Source organism: Ascaphus truei, chromosome 14 (genome assembly GCF_040206685.1).
Source record: "Ascaphus truei isolate aAscTru1 chromosome 14, aAscTru1.hap1, whole genome shotgun sequence".
NCBI lineage: Eukaryota > Metazoa > Chordata > Amphibia > Anura > Ascaphidae > Ascaphus > Ascaphus truei.
Genome location: NC_134496.1, coordinates 54175060 through 54194173, shown reverse-complemented (window position 1 = coordinate 54194173; position 19114 = coordinate 54175060). Strand labels below are relative to the sequence as shown.

Genomic DNA, 19114 nt, shown 5'->3' with positions numbered 1-19114 from the left:
GACTGTAGTACACAAACACGTGTAGTATATGATAAAGATATATATGAAGAAGTATTTTTGCAAGTATATATGTATATGGAGATAAATAAATATGTATATTGAGAGAGAGATCGATATACAGAACTATGTGTATTTAAAAAAATAACTACGGCAGTACCATTTTTTTTTCTTATAACAATAAACTAATCCTCAATAATATATAATTTCCAAGAATGATAATAATAATAAATTATACAAATTGTTCATGTTGGGTTGCAATTAATCCCAGCTACATTAGTGGGTGAACCTACTGTACCGGTACTCCTCGTTATCCAACGTTTCACTTTACAACGAATGGCATATCAACCGCTTTACAATGCAGCCCTAAGGGCCTTTTTTGACGCTGGAATGCGTTATCCGACGCCTGCATGTGTTATCCGACCCTCAGCGCCACTGATTAAAATGGCACTCACTTTACAACGGTTTCACCATCCAGCACTACTTCCGGAACGGATTCCGTTGGGTAACCGAGGTCTGCCTGTATTCAGGTGCAAGGGGTTATTTCTTTTAAGACACAATTTAGAAATTGAAGTGAATAGGGTCTTTGGTACGTTCATGCAAAAGGGTGATTTGGACTTTATGTGGGTGTCATTATTGAAAACTTTAAGGGCACACGGTTCTGTATGTCTCAGAAAGGTTCCCTTATTGAAGTGTTTGGGTGTTGCTGGTGGGTAAGCGGATAGGTGTCGGTTTGTGTAAGGGAGAGTGAATGATAGGGCTGTAACTACACTACTGCAAAACTCTGCAAAGCAGCAGCGGGTCCGAGAGGGAGGGGGCCCCTGGCGCTCCAGCACTGGAAGTTGGGCATGGGCAGAGGATAATGAGGGGGGGAGAGGATAATGTGGGGGGAGGGGTGTAGGGGGGAGGGGAGAGGATGATATGAGGGGGGAAGGAGGGGAGAGGATAATGTGGGGTGTGTGAGTGTGAGGGTGATAGGAGGGAAGAGGATGATATGAGGTGGGAGGGAGGAGAGAGGATAATAAGGGGGAGGGTGATAGGGGGTAGAGGATTATGTGGGGGGTGAGGGTGATAGGGGAAGAGGCTGATATGGGGGAAGAGGATAATATGGGGGGGAGAGGATGATATAAGCGGGGAGAAGGATAATATGGAGGGAAGAGGATAATATGGGGGGGAGAGGATAATATGGGGGGAGAGGATAATATGGGGGGGAGAGGATAATATGGGGGGGAGAGGATAATATGGGGGGGAGAGGATAATATGGGGGGGAGAGGATAATATGGGGGGGAGAGGATAATATGGGGGGAGAGGATAATATGGGGGGGGAGGATAATATGGAGGGGAGAGGATAATATGGAGGGAAGAGGATAATATGGGGGGAGAGGATAATATGGGGGGAGAGGATAATATGGGGGGAGAGGATAATATGGGGGGAGAGGATAATATGGGGGAGAGGATAATATGGAGGGGAGAGGATAATATGGGGGGAGAGGATAATATGGGGGGAGAGGATAATATGGGGGGGAGAGCATAATATGGGGGGGAGAGCATAATATGGGGGGGAGAGCATAATATGGGGGGGAGAGGATAATATGGGGGGGAGAGGATAATATGGGGGGGAGAGGATAATATGGGGGGGAGAGGATAATATGGGGGGTAAGGTTAATATGGGGGGGAGAGGATAATATGGGGGGAGAGGATAATATGGGGGAGAGGATAATATGGGGGAGAGGATAATATGGGGGAGAGGATAATATGGGGGGGAGAGCATAATATGGGGGGGAGAGGATAATATGGGGGGGGAGCATAATATGGGGGGGGAGCATAATATGGGGGGGGAGCATAATATGGGGGGGGAGAGCATAATATGGGGTGGGTAAGGTTAATATGCGGGGGGTAAGGTTAATATGGGGGGAGAGGATAATATGGGGGGAGAGGATAATATGGAGGGGAGAGGATAATATGGGGGGAAGGATAATATGGGGGGAGAGAGGATAATATGGAGGGGAGAGGATAATATGGGGGGGGGAGGATAATATGGAGGGGAGAGGATAATATGGAGGGGAGAGGATAATATGGAGGGGAGAGGATAATATGGGGGGGAGAGGATAATATGGGGGGAGAGGATAATATGGGGGGGAGAGGATAATATGGAGGGGAGAGGATAATATGGAGGGGAGAGGATAATATGGAGGGGAGAGGATAATATGGAGGGGAGAGGATAATATGGGGGGGAGAGGATAATATGGGGGGAGAGGATAATATGGGGGGGAGAGCATAATATGGAGGGGAGAGGATAATATGGGGGGGAGAGGATAATATGGGGAGAGAGGATAATATGGAGGGGAGAGGATAATATGGAGGGGAGAGGATAATATGGAGGGGAGAGGATAATATGGAGGGGAGAGGATAATATGGGGGGGAGAGGATAATATGGGGGGAGAGGATAATATGGGGGGGAGAGCATAATATGGGGGGGAGAGCATAATATGGGGGGAGAGGATAATATGGGGGGATAGGTTAATATGGGGGGGAGAGGATAATATGGAGGGGAGAGGATAATATGGGAGAGGATAATATGGGGGGGAGAGGATAATATGGGGGGAGGATAATATGGAGGGGAGAGGATAATATGGGGGAGAGGATAATATGGAGGGGAGAGGATAATATGGGGGGAGAGGATAATATGGGGGGAGAGGATAATATGGGGGGGAGAGCATAATATGGGGGGGAGAGCATAATATGGGGGGGAGAGCATAATATGGGGGGGAGAGCATAATATGGGGGGGAGAGGATAATATGGGGGGGAGAGGATAATATGGGGGGGAGAGGATAATATGGGGGGGAGAGGATAATATGGGGGGTAAGGTTAATATGGGGGGGAGAGGATAATATGGGGGGAGAGGATAATATGGGGGGAGAGGATAATATGGGGGAGAGGATAATATGGGGGAGAGGATAATATGGGGGAGAGGATAATATGGGGGGGAGAGCATAATATGGGGGGGAGAGGATAATATGGGGGGGGAGCATAATATGGGGGGGGAGCATAATATGGGGGGGGAGAGCATAATATGGGGTGGGTAAGGTTAATATGCGGGGGGTAAGGTTAATATGGGGGGAGAGGATAATATGGGGGGAGAGGATAATATGGAGGGGAGAGGATAATATGGGGGGAAGGATAATATGGGGGGAGAGAGGATAATATGGAGGGGAGAGGATAATATGGGGGGGGGGAGGATAATATGGAGGGGAGAGGATAATATGGAGGGGAGAGGATAATATGGAGGGGAGAGGATAATATGGAGGGGAGAGGATAATATGGGGGGGAGAGGATAATATGGGGGGAGAGGATAATATGGGGGGGAGAGGATAATATGGAGGGGAGAGGATAATATGGAGGGGAGAGGATAATATGGAGGGGAGAGGATAATATGGAGGGGAGAGGATAATATGGGGGGGAGAGGATAATATGGGGGGAGAGGATAATATGGGGGGGAGAGCATAATATGGAGGGGAGAGGATAATATGGGGGGGAGAGGATAATATGGGGAGAGAGGATAATATGGAGGGGAGAGGATAATATGGAGGGGAGAGGATAATATGGAGGGGAGAGGATAATATGGAGGGGAGAGGATAATATGGGGGGGAGAGGATAATATGGGGGGAGAGGATAATATGGGGGGGAGAGCATAATATAGGGGGGAGAGCATAATATGGGGGGAGAGGATAATATGGGGGGATAGGTTAATATGGGGGGGAGAGGATAATATGGAGGGGAGAGGATAATATGGGAGAGGATAATATGGGGGGGAGAGGATAATATGGGGGGAGGATAATATGGAGGGGAGAGGATAATATGGGGGGGGAGAGGATAATATGGAGGGGAGAGCATAATATGGGGGAGAGCATAATATAGTCGGGGGGATAATATGGGGGGGAGAGCATAATATGGGGGGAAGAGGATAATATGGAGGGGGAGAGGATAATATGGAGGGGGAGCGGATAATATGGGGGGAAGAGGATAATATAGAGGGAAGAGGATAATATGGGGGGGAGAGGATAATATGGGGGGAGTTGATATGGGGGGTAGAGGATAATATGGGGGGGAGAGGATAATATGGGGGGTTAATATGGGGGGGAGAGCATAATATGGGGGGGATAGCATAATATGGGGGAAGAGGATAATATGGAGGGGGAGAGGATAATATGGGGGGGAGAGCATAATATGGGGGGGAGCATAATGGGGGAGTTGATATGGGGGGAGAGGATAATATGGGGGGAGTTGATATGGGGGGGGAGAGGATAATATGGGGGGGAGAGGATAATATGGGGGGGAAAGGATAATATGGGGGGGGGTAATATTGGGGGAGATGATATGGGGGAGACATAGAGGTGTACCTCTCTTATTTCCACACAAGAAGGAGGGAGGTTGCAGACTGTAAGGGTGAGGGTGGTTTTGGTGCTGGTTCTGGTGGTGCTGGTTCTGGTGGTGCTGCTGGTTCTGGTGGTGCTGGTTCTGGTGGTGCTGGTTATGGTGGTGCTGCTGGTTCTGGTCCCTCTGGGTTCTGCCTGAACATGCGGGATTGGGGGGGGGCGGGGCTGTGAACCCTACATCACGTGACCTCCCTTTGGTGACGTAATATGATTCCAACTCTTCAGCTTCCTGCACGTGGCTCAGAGGGTGAGAAACAGGGGAGGGGATTACTGCCCCTGTAACACCCCACTGCAAGGCTCCCAGGGGGGATTACTGCCCCTGTAACACCCCACTGCAAGGCTCCCAGGGGGATTCCTGCCCCTGTAACACCCCACTGCAAGGCTCCCAGGGGGGATTACTGCCCCTGTAACACCCCACTGCAAGGCTCCCAGGGGGATTCCTGCCCCTGTAACACCCCACTGCAAGGCTCCCAGGGGGATTCCTGCCCCTGTAACACCCCACTGCAGGGCTCCCAGGGGGATTACTGCCCCTGTAACACCCCACTGCAGGGCTCCCAGGGGGATTACTGCCCCTGTAACACCCCACTGCAGGGCTCCCAGGGGGATTCCTGCCCCTGTAACACCCCACTGCAGGGCTCCCAGGGGGATTACTGCCCCTGTAACACCCCACTGCAGGGCTCCCAGGGGGATTACTGCCCCTGTAACACCCCACTGCAAGGCTCCCAGGGGGATTACTGCCCCTGTAACACCCCACTGCAGGGCTCCCAGGGGGATTACTGCCCCTGTAACACCCCACTGCAGGGCTCCCAGGGGGATTACTGCCCCTGTAACACCCCACTGCAGGGCTCCCAGGGGGATTACTGCCCCTGTAACACCCCACTGCAAGGCTCCCAGGGGGATTACTGCCCCTGTAACACCCCACTGCAAGGCTCCCAGGGGGATTACTGCCCCTGTAACACCCCACTGCAAGGCTCCCAGGGGGATTACTGCCCCTGTAACACCCCACTGCAAGGCTCCCAGGGGGATTACTGCCCCTGTAACACCCCACTGCAGGGCTCCCAGGGGGATTACTGCCCCTGTAACACACCACTGCAAGGCTCCCAGGGGGATTACTGCCCCTGTAACACCCCACTGCAGGGCTCCCAGGGGGATTACTGCCCCTGTAACACCCCACTGCAGGGCTCCCAGGGGGATTACTGCCCCTGTAACACCCCACTGCAGGGCTCCCAGGGGGATTACTGCCCCTGTAACACCCCACTGCAGGGCTCCCAGGGGGATTACTGCCCCTGTAACACCCCACTGCAGGGCTCCCAGGGGGATTACTGCCCCTGTAACACCCCACTGCAGGGCTCCCAGGGGGATTACTGCCCCTGTAACACCCCACTGCAAGGCTCCCAGGGGGATTACTGCCCCTGTAACACCCCACTGCAAGGCTCCCAGGGGGATTACTGCCCCTGTAACACACCACACTGCAGGGCTCCCAGCCCCCAGGGGGATTACTGCCCCTGTAACACACCCCACTGCAGGGCTCCCAGCCCCCAGGAGGTAACTGCCCCTGTAACACACCACACTGCAGGGCTCCCAGCCCCCAGGGGGATTACTGCCCCTGTAACACACCACACTGCAGGGCTCCCAGCCCCCAGGAGGTAACTGCCCCTGTAACACCCCACTGCAGGGCTCCCAGGGGGATTACTGCCCCTGTAACACACCACACTGCAGGGCTCCCAGCCCCCAGGGTGTAACTGCCCCTGTAAGATTTAACCATACCCTATCTCTAGTGATATTTACATCCAGGATCATTGTTACAGTATCAGAACATTCCCTGCAAGCCTGATATAGAACTGGCCTCAGAAGCATTACTGGAACTGTCCAAAAACGAGATATATACTGAGTCCTGTGACATCTTCTTATTGTGATTTCTGAGCTGCTGAAGATGTATGTATTTAGAAATTGGAGTCCTTAACGCCCAAACACATTTGAGACAATACCCACCAATGCCGGTATTGTTGGGGCCAGTCAGGGGTCTTGCGTGACTGGCCACATGTTGCAATCTCAGCATTGAATTTATCTGTGCAGAATTACAAAAGCTATTTTTTTATACAGAGTTAGAATTAAATAATATTTGCCCAAAAAAACTGTAAAATAAAATCTTTGAGGTTTTCACAATGCACTTTAACAGGTTATCTGTGCAAAATAAATATAATAATGTTAAGAATAATATCTGAATGATATAGACAGGACTGCACCTTGTTGTAGGTATGGTATAGTATTAGACTGCATGAAATGTGCCGTAGATAAATACTTTCAGGTTGCACCTGATTTGGAGGTCGGGTGAATGTCGTCCATCACGGACTAGATGTAGCCTTAGGTCATTTAATAATCAGAGCTGTGATCTAGTGCTGAAAACAAAGTGACAGCAGCCAATGTATCAGTACATACTGAGAGAGGCTGAGGGAAAGGGGCAGGGCGCGGAAATGTTTATATAACGCCACCGTTTACGCGGCGCTTTCCAACATTACAATACAAGGTGAATAACGTACAAACAGTGAGAATAAGGGCGACATGAGGCAAAGGGAGGCGCTGTCCTGGAGAGCTTACAATCTAATTAGTATTAACCATGTCACTAGCCATAAAAAAGGTGTTTGCGGCACTTCTGAATGCGATGGAGTTAATAACATAACTCAGTAATACTTTCATTTGTTATATTTATAAATGTTTTATTTATTTATGTGGTAACGGTTTTCATTACCCACTTATTGGTAAATAGTAATAATAATACCGGTACATCTAAAAAATGACGCCTTGTCCTGAAGTGTTTAACATTTTTGGCAGCAGAGTAAGGCTGCGGCCCCGCTGGCGCTGAGCGCGCGGTGCTTGCCGCTTTTAGTTACACAAATGTTTATGTGCAAGTCCCCGCTCACGCGGTGCGCGCTCGGGCACGCACGCTCACCCAAGCTTGCGCTTGAGTAAACAAAAAAAATTCAGTTTCAAGAGCGCTCAATTTGCCCGCAAAGCCCCAATACCCCCCCCCCCCCACCACCACCCCCGCGCGCAAACTTGCAAATAGCAAGGACACCCGTCTCCCATGCTTGGAGAGCTGGTGACGTCACCGCTTTCAAGCATGAAACCTCTATGATATGTATGTATGTACCTGTATGTATGTAGTATGTGTAAATGACAGAGCATATATAGAGATGTCTTAGGCCTCGTTCAGGAGGCCAGAGGCAGGAGTTGGAGGGCGGGCGTTCGCGTGTGCGCGCGGCAGTCTGCTGGGCGATGTGTGTTCATCCTCCCAGCAGACGTTTTCAGGAGTTGGGGAGGGGGCGGGGCGACAGACCTGAGGTTAGGGATCCAAGTTGCAGTCTTGAAATCATTCTCAAGAATGATTTCATTGGCTGCCGAGGTCCCTGTGACGCTGCTGCAGCTTCAAAATACGAATTTTTTGTTTATTGAAACTGTAGCCAGCGTCAACTCCGGGCTTCGGAGACAGGGCAGCTGCTACCCTGACAACCAGTATTCAATTTGAATACATTGTGTCCCACGGCAGCTCGCACGGCAGCACGCCCTCCCTCCGAAGCGCACGGCAGCTCGCACGGCAGCACGCCCTCCCTCCCTCCGAAGCCTGTACCCTGAACGAGGCCTTATAGTTCTTTCTGGTGTAATATATTGGGATTTATTGCGGCAGTGCGATGGAAACATGGTAATATTCGGAGTGACACTGGGACATGCCTCGTTATCTCTGGGAGACTAACTTGCTGCGTCTGTATGTAACACATATTGCTGACATGGGAAGATGTATTAATACTCTGCAGTTGTCGGGGGATCGTTAACGGTCTATATATCTGGGATACAAACAGAGCTCAGGTGGAGTCCGGCTCCTGGTCAGCCAGCACTCCGGTGCCATTTCCCTCGGACGTTACCTTCCCGGGAGGCGTTAACCCTTTCAGTGCTCGAGAGGCCACAGCCACCCCGGTACATGGCAGTCATGCGAATGCCATGTCACTGGAGAGGTGGAGAACATGGCGGTCATGCGAATGCCATGTCACTGGAGAGGCGGAGAACATGGCGGTCATGCGAATGCCATGTCACTGGAGAGGCGGAGAACACTCCGTTCCTCTTCCAGCCTGGAAACGTGCATGGCCTGGTCACTATGTTATGGGGCCACTGGAGATCCAGACCTCACAACAAGACGATCGCCTCATGGGCCGCAGGCAAAGGGATCAGAGCAGGAATCCGGCTTTTATTTATTTTTATTAAAGGATTGAAGCCGGGGCCTCCGGAGCTGGGCTGCGTTCCGGGACCCCCTGCTTCCTGTGATACCCACCTCCGTAGGGATGCCAGTATCTCTGCAGACAGGGAACTGTGTGCCTAACATAATGGCGGTGTTTAATTGTCCCGTGGGACAATAGGAAGTCGTGATGTCATCCGTTGCGGCTTCCTGTTGGCCGTGTTGACAGGACCTTTAAACTTGTCAGAGATACCGGCACCCCCTATGGAGGTAAATATCTCTGGAAGCAGGGGTCTCCGGAGCTGAAATTAATGGGGCTCAGCTCCGGAGACCCCCTGCTTCAATCCTGAAATAAATAAACAAACACAATGAAACCTGGGGAGCTTCTTTATTACACCCCCTCTTTATAACATGCCTTCTTTATAACACCCCCTCTTTATAACACCCCTTCTTTATAAAACCCCTTCTTTATAACACCCCCTCTTTATAACACCCCCTCTTTATAACACCCCATCTTTATAACACCCCTTCTTTATAACACCCCTTTATAACACCCGTTATTTATAACACCCCCTCTTTATAACACCCTTCTTTATAACACCCCCTCTTTATAACACCCCTTCTTTATAACACCCCCTCTTTATAACACCCCTTCTTTATAACACCCCTTCTTTATAAAACCCCTTCTTTATAACACCCCTCTTTATAACACCCCCTCTGGCAGATTCTAGTGTCTGAGGTGGCGAAGTCCGGTCCTCAAGGGCCACTAACAGGCCAGGTTTTCAAGATATCCCTGCTTCAGTACAGGTAGCTCAATTAGTGAGTCAGTCATAATAACTGCATCACCTGTGCTGAAGCAGGGATATCCTGAAAACCTGACCTGTTAGTGGCACTCGGGGACTGGAGTTCCCCACCCCTGCGTCTAGTTCCTGTTCCAGATGATGTCCCTGCTCATACAGATCAATCCTGCGACAGGGCTTGATACAAGGGTCGTGTAACGTCCTGGCCCCCCACCCTACACAAATATATACTTTAATTATGTAGGTCTTCTACTAATATCACCACTATGACATGTTGTTTACATGTGTTATCTGTACTAGAAAGTAAATGGAACCCTTATTGCATGTGTTATTCCTGGCCACTAATTATCTTTACATTTAGAAGTAGGCCTATGTTTGTCTTTCCTTGTAGGACTTCCTCTAGTCTCGATCACAGGGTCCCACCTCCAATCTTTAAGAACCCCAAACAGGTCAGGTTTTAAAGATATCCCGGCTTGACCACAGATGCTTCACTAAAAATGATTAAGCCACTTATTATTTATTTATAAAATGTTTTACCAGGAAGTAATACAGTGAGAGTTTCCTCTCGTTTTCACGTATGTCCTGGGCACAGAGTTAAGACAAATAATACATGGTTACAAATACAGTTACATAATGAGCAGGGTATACATTATATACATTATTGAGCCAGCTGTGCTGAAGCAGGGATATCCTTAATACCTGGCCTGTTGGGGGTTCTTGAGGATCATGATGCGATCACTAACACATGAATGGTGCACAGCAACTAAACAGGCCTGGTTTTCAGAGTAAAATACATGGAGGCATTTTATTAATAACAATGCAACATTGTCACCAATCTAATGAAACATACAAAGAACGTGCGTGCTAAAAATGAAAAGATATCCTAGATTTAAAACAAAAAACTGCCAATATGCAAGGAAGAGCAAACACAAATGAAATATAGTAACGCTGTCCTTGCATGTCATAGCTACAAACAGGAAGGGTTTTCAGGGAGTTTAGAATGCTACCTTCACAAGAGGTCTGAAGTGAATGACTTCTTCAGGGGTAAAATGGGTTAAAAGTATGGCCACTCGCTCTGGATTCATATCGACAAAAGAGCAATGTGATTCTGCCTTCTCCAGGGGGGGTTCTTCCTTAAAAAAAAATGTGTGTCCTCGCTCTATTTCCTTCTGAGTAAATGTTTTCAGTTTCGGTGGAGCTCACCCTTGCAAAGAGCTTGATCTCCCGTCCTCATCAGTAGCAGGTGCGGAGTTGTTTTTACGCGAGGTCATAGAAGATAGACATTCCCTAAATTCAGAAGCAATGACCACAAAGCCAGATTGACTGGGGGAAGAGACAGTAACTACATCTTCCGGCAGGAGAAAGCCCCGAGTCAAGAACACACGGGAGATGAAATAATCCTGTCCTTGCTATAATAATAATAACTTTATTTCCTATAGCGCCTTTCTCCCAATGGGACGCAAAGCGTGTCACTATTACAGCATAGCGCGCGGTGCGCAGCACATAGGAATGTTACACACACAGTCCCTGCCTGGGTGAGCTTACAATCTGTGTTTTTGGTGCCTGAGGCACAGGGAGATAAAGTGACTGGCCAAGGTCACAAGGAGGTGCCACGGAGATTTGATCAGATGACGTGGCAGGGAACAGCACGGATTTAAAAAAAACAACCTTTATCACAACACAAGCACGTGGGGATTCAGTTGATAATGATGTTCCGATGAACAGTAATTAACTGCGTGATGCCACAATATTGTCTTTGCTTTTTCATCTGATTTAAAATAAAAGTAAGCGAAGGAATTCAGCTGTAATATATATCGCAACTGGACTAACACAGCTATTTCAGTTATATATATATATATATATATATAACATATATATATATATACTGTATATACACACACACACAAATACAGTATATCCGTAACCAGTCATTTTACTATTAGGTTAGTAGGCTACACTAAAGAAAACCTCACACACCAGTCTCAGATGATCCTCCACTCTGCTGCGTCGGTTTCGGTTATCACTGTCAGATTAATTCACCTGCAGATGTAACAATTTATATAGAACTCAATCTGTGTTTTTCCCACGGGAGCTATTTCCACATTTTTAGAGGCAGCAGGTAAATATTTTTAACATTTTTAGTAGGGAATAATATGCATGTATGTTACAGGAAATGATCAGTGTAAAGTGTCTAGGACAGGTTTTTTTTTTAACCTTTCTGTGATTGTGGAACCCTATAATTATATTGTGAAATTCTGAGGAACCCCAACTCTCTCTAACATCGAGTCTGAGATCAGATGCATTGTAAATTCTTTTGTCTTTGGTACAATTTTTAAATGACCTGAAAATTGCAGAGAGCCCTTTAGGGGTGTTTGGGGAACCCAGGGGTTCCAGGGAACCCCTGTTAAAAAACATTGGTTTAGGAATATACAGAGAGGAGAAAAAAAAGAATAAAATGATACCTTTCGCAATCACAGCATCACTGATTCCTTCATCAGGTTTGTTGTTAATTGTAAACCTAAGGACATATTACAGCCCCTAATCTAAGTATACAGCATGAACGATTTTAAAATGCCTTATTTGTTTTTACAGGGTCACAAAGATTGAATGCTGAGTACTATTGCCTGGTGTTTAGTTATCTGTGGGAGTTATCAAAATATCCCAGCTGCAAAACTGAAAAATCTATATCCGGTTTATAAGCAACCATCATAAACTGCCTTCAATTGGATTTTGTTCTTGATCATTTGCCTTCTTGCAGCAGAATTTCACCCATCTGACAGTAGGGAGACTGATACTTTGACTGTTTTTTGCTGTACATTGCTGCTTACGTCCAAACAATATGTATACATTCTGAAACCTTTCCTAATTATTTAGTACATATCTTTGCATTGCTTTTTCATCCTAATTGTACAATTCTATGTACAGCCCCCACAGCCCCCCAGTGGGTAAGGAATGATATGTGTGCGGATGTGACTAATTATGGCTGCCGTCGCTTTGTAACGATAGATACAAAGTGCTGTATGGCTTTCTGGCCTAGAGCTGAAAACCTATTAAACAAATCCTAAACTAAGATTTTTCATGATGCTAAAGGAGAAATGTTAAACAAAATGTAATCTCAGTCGCAGTGAAAGTAAATCTCTCCGAGAATTCCTGATCACTTCTGATCATTTTAGAACATGTTCCCCTATAAATGGAATTTGAAAAGTGTATCTCCAATGATCTAAGAACAGGGCGCAGAATATGTTACAGGGGTCAGCGCCTGCGCGTCACGGAGACTGGGAAAGTGAAATGTATTAACGTTAGGAAGTGGTTGAAGACGCATTACACCAGGGGCGGGCAACTCCAGTCCTCAAGGGCCACCAACAGGTCAGGTTTTCAGGATATCCCTGCTTCAGCACAGGTGGATCGGATTGAGTAAATGAGCTTTCAAACAGGTAATTAACGCCAAATTACTTAATCAAATGTTGTTCATTAAACTGGAGATATCGTGCTCCGGCGAAATAAATAGCAGCATAAGGCCTTGCCCACATACAGATGCAGCGGCCGCTATTCCAACACTTCACGCGGTGTATACATCGAAATACCCATGTCATGGCGCAGGATTTCTTCCAACCTTCCCGCCTTAAGACGCGAGTGCAGAAAATGGCATTTTCTGGTTTTTAAACACCTGAAATTGACACAGTAGCACAGTGACACAGTAGCACAGTGACACAGTGGCACAGTGACACAGTGGCACAGTAGCACAGTGACACAGTAGCACAGTGGCACAGTAGCACAGTGACACAGTAGCACAGTGGCACAGTGACACAGTAGCACAGTGACACAGTAACACAGTAGCACAGTAGCACAGTGGCACAGTAGCACAGTGACACAGTAGCACAGTGGCACAGTAGCACAGTGACACAGTAGCACAGTGACACAGTGGCACAGTAACACAGTGACACAGTAGCACAGTGACACAGTGACACAGTAGCGCCACAGATACGAAACAGAATCCATGAATTTCAAACAAAGAGTCCGCGATAAGCGCATGTGCCTGTGGCGATATGCCGCGCGGAGTACAGCAGAGCACACGAAAACGGCACCATGAAATGTTCGAATAACGGCCGCTGCATCTGTATATAAAGGCCGCTGTATAGATCACCCGTCTATTCATTACTTTCCTTTACAACATGTTATTATTTTTTTACAATCTGTTGATTTGTTCAGAAGATAAACATTTGAAATATTAAATGTCTGGGAAGTTAAAATGGAGGTCCCCCCCATAGCCCAGTGCAGTGTAAAGGTTACCATGGTAACCTCAGAAGCTGTAGATTAGGAAAATCGTATTTGTTAACACTGGAGAAAATGTATTTAATACACAAATATGAGCAGGGTAACTACACTGTCTGCTACTGTATATCTCGGATGCACGGTCCCCTGGCAGACACACCCTCCTACTATCTCTGTATGTTCTTCCTACTTACCACTTAGAGTGTAAGCTCTTCGGGGCAGGGACTGCTTTTTATATTGTTGCTTTCATGTCTGAAGCGCTTATTTCAATTATGTGTTATATTATTATGTTGCGTGTATTACTGCTGGGACGCGCTTTATAAATAAAGATATACAGTATATACTGCATACATTTTCCGAGTTAAACTCACAGACTTTTTTTGGGGGGGGATCTGCTTTGGCCTGATAGTTATGGTCACTCCATGGCTAGCTGGCCACTGGGGCTACTAAAGGGTTAATATTTGCACATGTGGATGTTATGCTTTTTGTGTTTTATTTGTAGGATGTGTGTGGTATATTAACCCCTCGAGTGCCTTGGAGCATTTCTTTGCAATATGGTAGAAAGAGTGACAGATGTGCAGGCTTTTAAGGAATATTATGTAAGTATTAAGGATAATAGTTCTAATTATAATAACAACATTGAGTTTCAGTGAATTTTGATGTGTACTCTTCTTGTTTTTTTTGCTGTTACATTATTTTGAGCCATAGGAATTTCTGAGCAATCCTGACATATTTAAAACCAGAGACATAACATAAAACACAGACAAAGCTCAGTGCACATCCAGAAAAACTTATATACGGTACAGTGCCTAAATATACATGTATAAATAAAATGGTCTTTTAGTTTAACATTTTGGCCAAATTGTTGTAAGCCCTTGAGCCAAACTTTAGCTCACTCCATGGCATCTCCAACTATCAGGGGAACTTGCCTGCATGCAGTGTGATTGTGACAAATCTATTACAGAGGGCTTTTCCTGGTAATGTACAGGTTAATAAAAGCTTCAATCAGACTTAGAACTTTTGCAACTTATATTGACAGATTTATTATAAATCATTCTTCCTGGCAATGCACAGGTTATTAAGAATTTATATTAGTGTAGGGACCCTTGAACGTGGTCTGCCGTGAAGTTTGGCTCAAGGGCTTACAACAATTTGTCCAAAATGTTAAACTAAAAGACCATTTTATTTATTAGTTATTTATACATGTATATTTAGGCACTGTACCGTATATAAGTTTTTCTGGATGTGCACTGAGCTTTGTCTGTGTTTTATGTTATGTCTCTGGTTTTAAATATATATTGCCATGCTCAGTAGCACTCCTCTGTGAAACTTATATGCTTATATATATGTTGTGGGTATTTTGGGGGTTCAATTTGAGCTTGTAGGTGTTCTGTATGTTTTACAATCCTGACATACCCGCAAGCGAGATTTAAACATTTTAAAATTGATTTTAACTTTTGTTAAATTATTTATCGAGATACTTAACATCAATTTATTTTCATGATTGCATAGATTTTATAACCATAGAAATGCGAGTAAAGTCGACAACCGCATTTAACTACTACAACACACTGCATACCACAGTCAGGGTGCTCTGTGCTGTCATATAACACCATTAGCTGGTAACCCTATGTAATAAAACCATGCTTTTTAATGAAAGCAAAACTCTTAACTGTGTTGGAAAGGCATTCGGTATTTTGGCGGGTTACACCAGAGATAACTTTACATATCCTTAGTATAAAGAGTCGGGATTGCTGGATTGTCTGAGGTTATTGTTCCAGATAACAGCTGTCAATCATTCCCTTCTGCCAGATAGAAATATGCCGTGAAAAATAGGACACTTTGAATCAAGGCAGAAAAGAGCCTGTTTTGTCAAACACACAATTTGCTAGTTGTGTTCCAATCACTTTTTGTTCTGCAGCAATGTGTACTTTGTGTACTGTGTGTTCGTGAGCTGCTGTGGGGAAATGGACATTTAAGGCTGTCCCTGTAATTTAAGATAATACATGTGCGTGTTAGTGAGCCATTTAATACAATCATTCTCTAAAAATCTATTTCAATGTCATTTTAAATCCCAAACTCCCAGCGATACATAAACCCTGTGATGGAGAATTCCATAATACAATACTGTCCTGTTTGGGATTGTACTGTAGTGGATCACTGATTGTATACAATTACTGAACTCACTCTTAGGAGGTCATGCACTAAGCAGTGATAAGTGCTTTTAAGTAAGATAAATGCCTTTATAGCGTGATTCTGCCTGTTGTGAGATTCACAAAGCAGTGATAACAGTGCAGTATCGTGCTATAATGGCTTTTTATCTCACTTAAAAGCACTTATCACACACACACACACACACACACACACACACACACACACACACACAACCTTTTCACCCATTATTCCTTTAATTTGACACTACACCGGCACAGGATTTGTGTGCATTGGTTATATCAGAATCCAATTGTATTTCAAGAACATGGAGCAAGATTTTCAAATGTCACAATTATTTTGATTTTTTTGTATCTCTTGGTCTTGTCTGTGTGGTTAGAACCCATTGTGTTCTGGTTCCCACAGCGCTCAAGCAGAAACACATGGAAGCAGCTTCTTTAGCTGGAGTGTATGTGTGAGTAGGAAAAATTACGAAGAGCATATCGAGTGGTTCTCTCGGGGGTTATGTTTCCAACTCACAGGGACACAGATGTCAAAACTTGATCTGATATACAGTACACACCTCTATACCCAGATATTTCCAGATTATATACACGTTTATTCTGTTAATTCGTTTCCATTTCTAGGGTACCTGGGTCTTCATCAACAGATGGGATGCCCAGAATGGTCCATTTCTCCCCCTTTCATTACAAGGTTTGTTACATTGTAATCTGGATTATACTCGGGTGTTACAGTATATATTTTTTCATACATGGATAAGGTTAGTGCCTTGTATGTGTGGTGTGATAAGAAGGCCCCCTGGGGGGGGATCATTGTTTTTTTCTGTATGCCCTTCCTGGAATCCCACTTTGGAGGCATCTTGTTGCATAAGAGGCAGGTGTCGCTAGCTCTGCAAATTGATATTATTTCTAAGGCCGCGCTTATAGTGCCGGCGACAGCGATGCGACGTCACGGCAAAACAAATGTAATGATGCTGTTGCGTGCGCTTATAGTAGGAGCGGCGCGACGGCTTTGTTGCGATCGCTGGAAATCACTTCAATTTGATTTTTCCAGCGACTGCAGCGTGACGGCAGCGTCGTTGTCGCCGGCACTATAAGCGCGCCTAACTGTGCATGCAATGTCTTGTATATAATGTATACATTCTTCACTTATGTAACTGTATTTGTAACCATGTATTATTTGTTTTACTCTGTGCCCAGGACACACTTGAGAACGAGAGGTAACTCTCAATGTATTACTTCCTGGTAAAGGAACTTAAAGTGATTTGTTACCGGCGCTAACCACACCCAATCTGTGATAAAATAGTGCACAAAATTAAAATTCAAAATAAAATGTGTCAAGGTGATCACTGATCAAATTCTCAACCTTCCAGGAATGTGTACAGATTCCTTTCAATAGTAGCTTGTCCGGGATGGGAAGGGAGCGAAGATAGCACATGAAAAATAAAAAATAAATGCATACAATAGTGTAATAAGTTCTTTTCAATCTGGATAAAACATGTATGTCTTGGCTCTATAGCAATGCCTACTTACAGCAGGTCAAAAGGTAAAAAGCATTGATCTACACAGCAGGTAGAAAGGTGTCAGGATCTTCAGGAACAACAGCCCAGGTTTACAGCATAAGAAATCAGCACCTCAGCTCAGACGTCAGTAGATGTGAGTGGATCAGAGACATGCAAAAGAAAGGCAGACCATAGTGTCGATCGTGCATAAAATTTATATAAACAAACAACAAATTTTAGGAATTGTACTCACATTGTGTACATAATCTTAGTTCACATAAGGCTTTACTTGAGGCAAATGGAGTGCTGGTTCAGTGTGGAGCAGCTCACCGGAGATCTTCTCCTTAGACTCACAACAGACCGGGTGGGAGATGGCGTCTGACGTCACATCCGCTGTTGGGGTGACGGCATCCAGTCTTGGAGGCAAACGGTGGGGGAACTCAGCAACTCTGAAGCCTTCAGTAGAAAGAACAGCTGCAGCAATGAAAGTGGCTCTACGCGTTTCGTCGTACTAGACAACTTCCTCAGGAGCAATGTTCCTGAGGAAATGCTCCTGAGGAAGTTGTCTAGTACGACGAAACGCGTAGAGCCACTTTCATTGCTGCAGCTGCTCTTTCTACTGAAGGCTTCAGAGTTGCTGAGTTCCCCCACCGTTTGCCTCCAAGACTGGATGCCGTCACCCCAACAGCGGATGTGACGTCAGACGCCATCTCCCACCCGGTCTGTTGTGAGTCTAAGGAGAAGATCTCCGGTGAGCTGCTCCACACTGAACCAGCACTCCATTTGCCTCAAGTAAAGCCTTATGTGAACTAAGATTATGTACACAATGTGAGTACAATTCCTAAAATTTGTTGTTTGTTTATATAAATTTTATGCACGATCGACACTATGGTCTGCCTTTCTTTTGCATGTCTCTGATCCACTCACATCTACTGACGTCTGAGCTGAGGTGCTGATTTCTTATGCTGTAAACCTGGGCTGTTGTTCCTGAAGATCCTGACACCTTTCTACCTGCTGTGTAGATCAATGCTTTTTACCTTTTGACCTGCTGTAAGTAGGCATTGCTATAGAGCCAAGACATACATGTTTTATCCAGATTGAAAAGAACTTATTACACTATTGTATGCATTTATTTTTTATTTTTCATGGTGTATCCTTACTTCCTGGTAACACATGTTATAAATAAATAATGTATAGGAAAGAATAGGTCCCAGCGGGTATTATCTGCCAGCAAAGTCTCTTTGTTTATTAACAAAGCATATCATCTAGTAAAGGTCCCCGAAAAACTAAGGCTTCATATTCTGTATATTTTGAATACTGATAAAATAAATGAGATAACTATTAAAAGAAAAGCAGTTGGTTTAAGTACAAAGCGGTGTTAGTGACTGCTGCCAGATACTCTGCTGTGAAATGTACCTGTATACAGTAGCTTGCGTTATACACGGTCTGCTCCTGTAACTAGTTGTATCTACGCATACTAAATCATTTCCTGAACTAACGCTCCTATACAGACCCTTTTATTAAAATGCCAAACACTCCGATATACTCCGATAGTACCAATCACCGCTTACCCAATACTCCAATACTATCTATGATGATAGAAGTCACTGTTACATTTGCCGGCGTATCAGGCATATTGATATATATGATTGAGATATTGGCTGAATAAAACTCCCATTTCACTGCATTAACCCATTTCCTGCTGGA

At 45.5% G+C, this 19114-nt stretch overlaps 1 protein-coding gene across 1 annotated transcript in view; it reads right to left on the bottom strand.

Moving 5' to 3' along the window:
• Window positions 1-10547, bottom strand: part of LOC142465486 (uncharacterized) — a 35363-nt gene extending 24816 nt beyond the window's left edge. The window contains exons 1-3 of the mRNA XM_075569447.1: window positions 10470-10547; window positions 4399-4608; window positions 453-517 (exon numbers count right to left, since the gene is read on the bottom strand). Of these exons, the coding sequence (XP_075425562.1) occupies window positions 453-517; window positions 4399-4608; window positions 10470-10547 (353 nt within the window). The remainder of the gene's footprint in view (window positions 1-452; window positions 518-4398; window positions 4609-10469) is intronic.
• Window positions 10548-19114: the final 8567 nt, after the last annotated feature.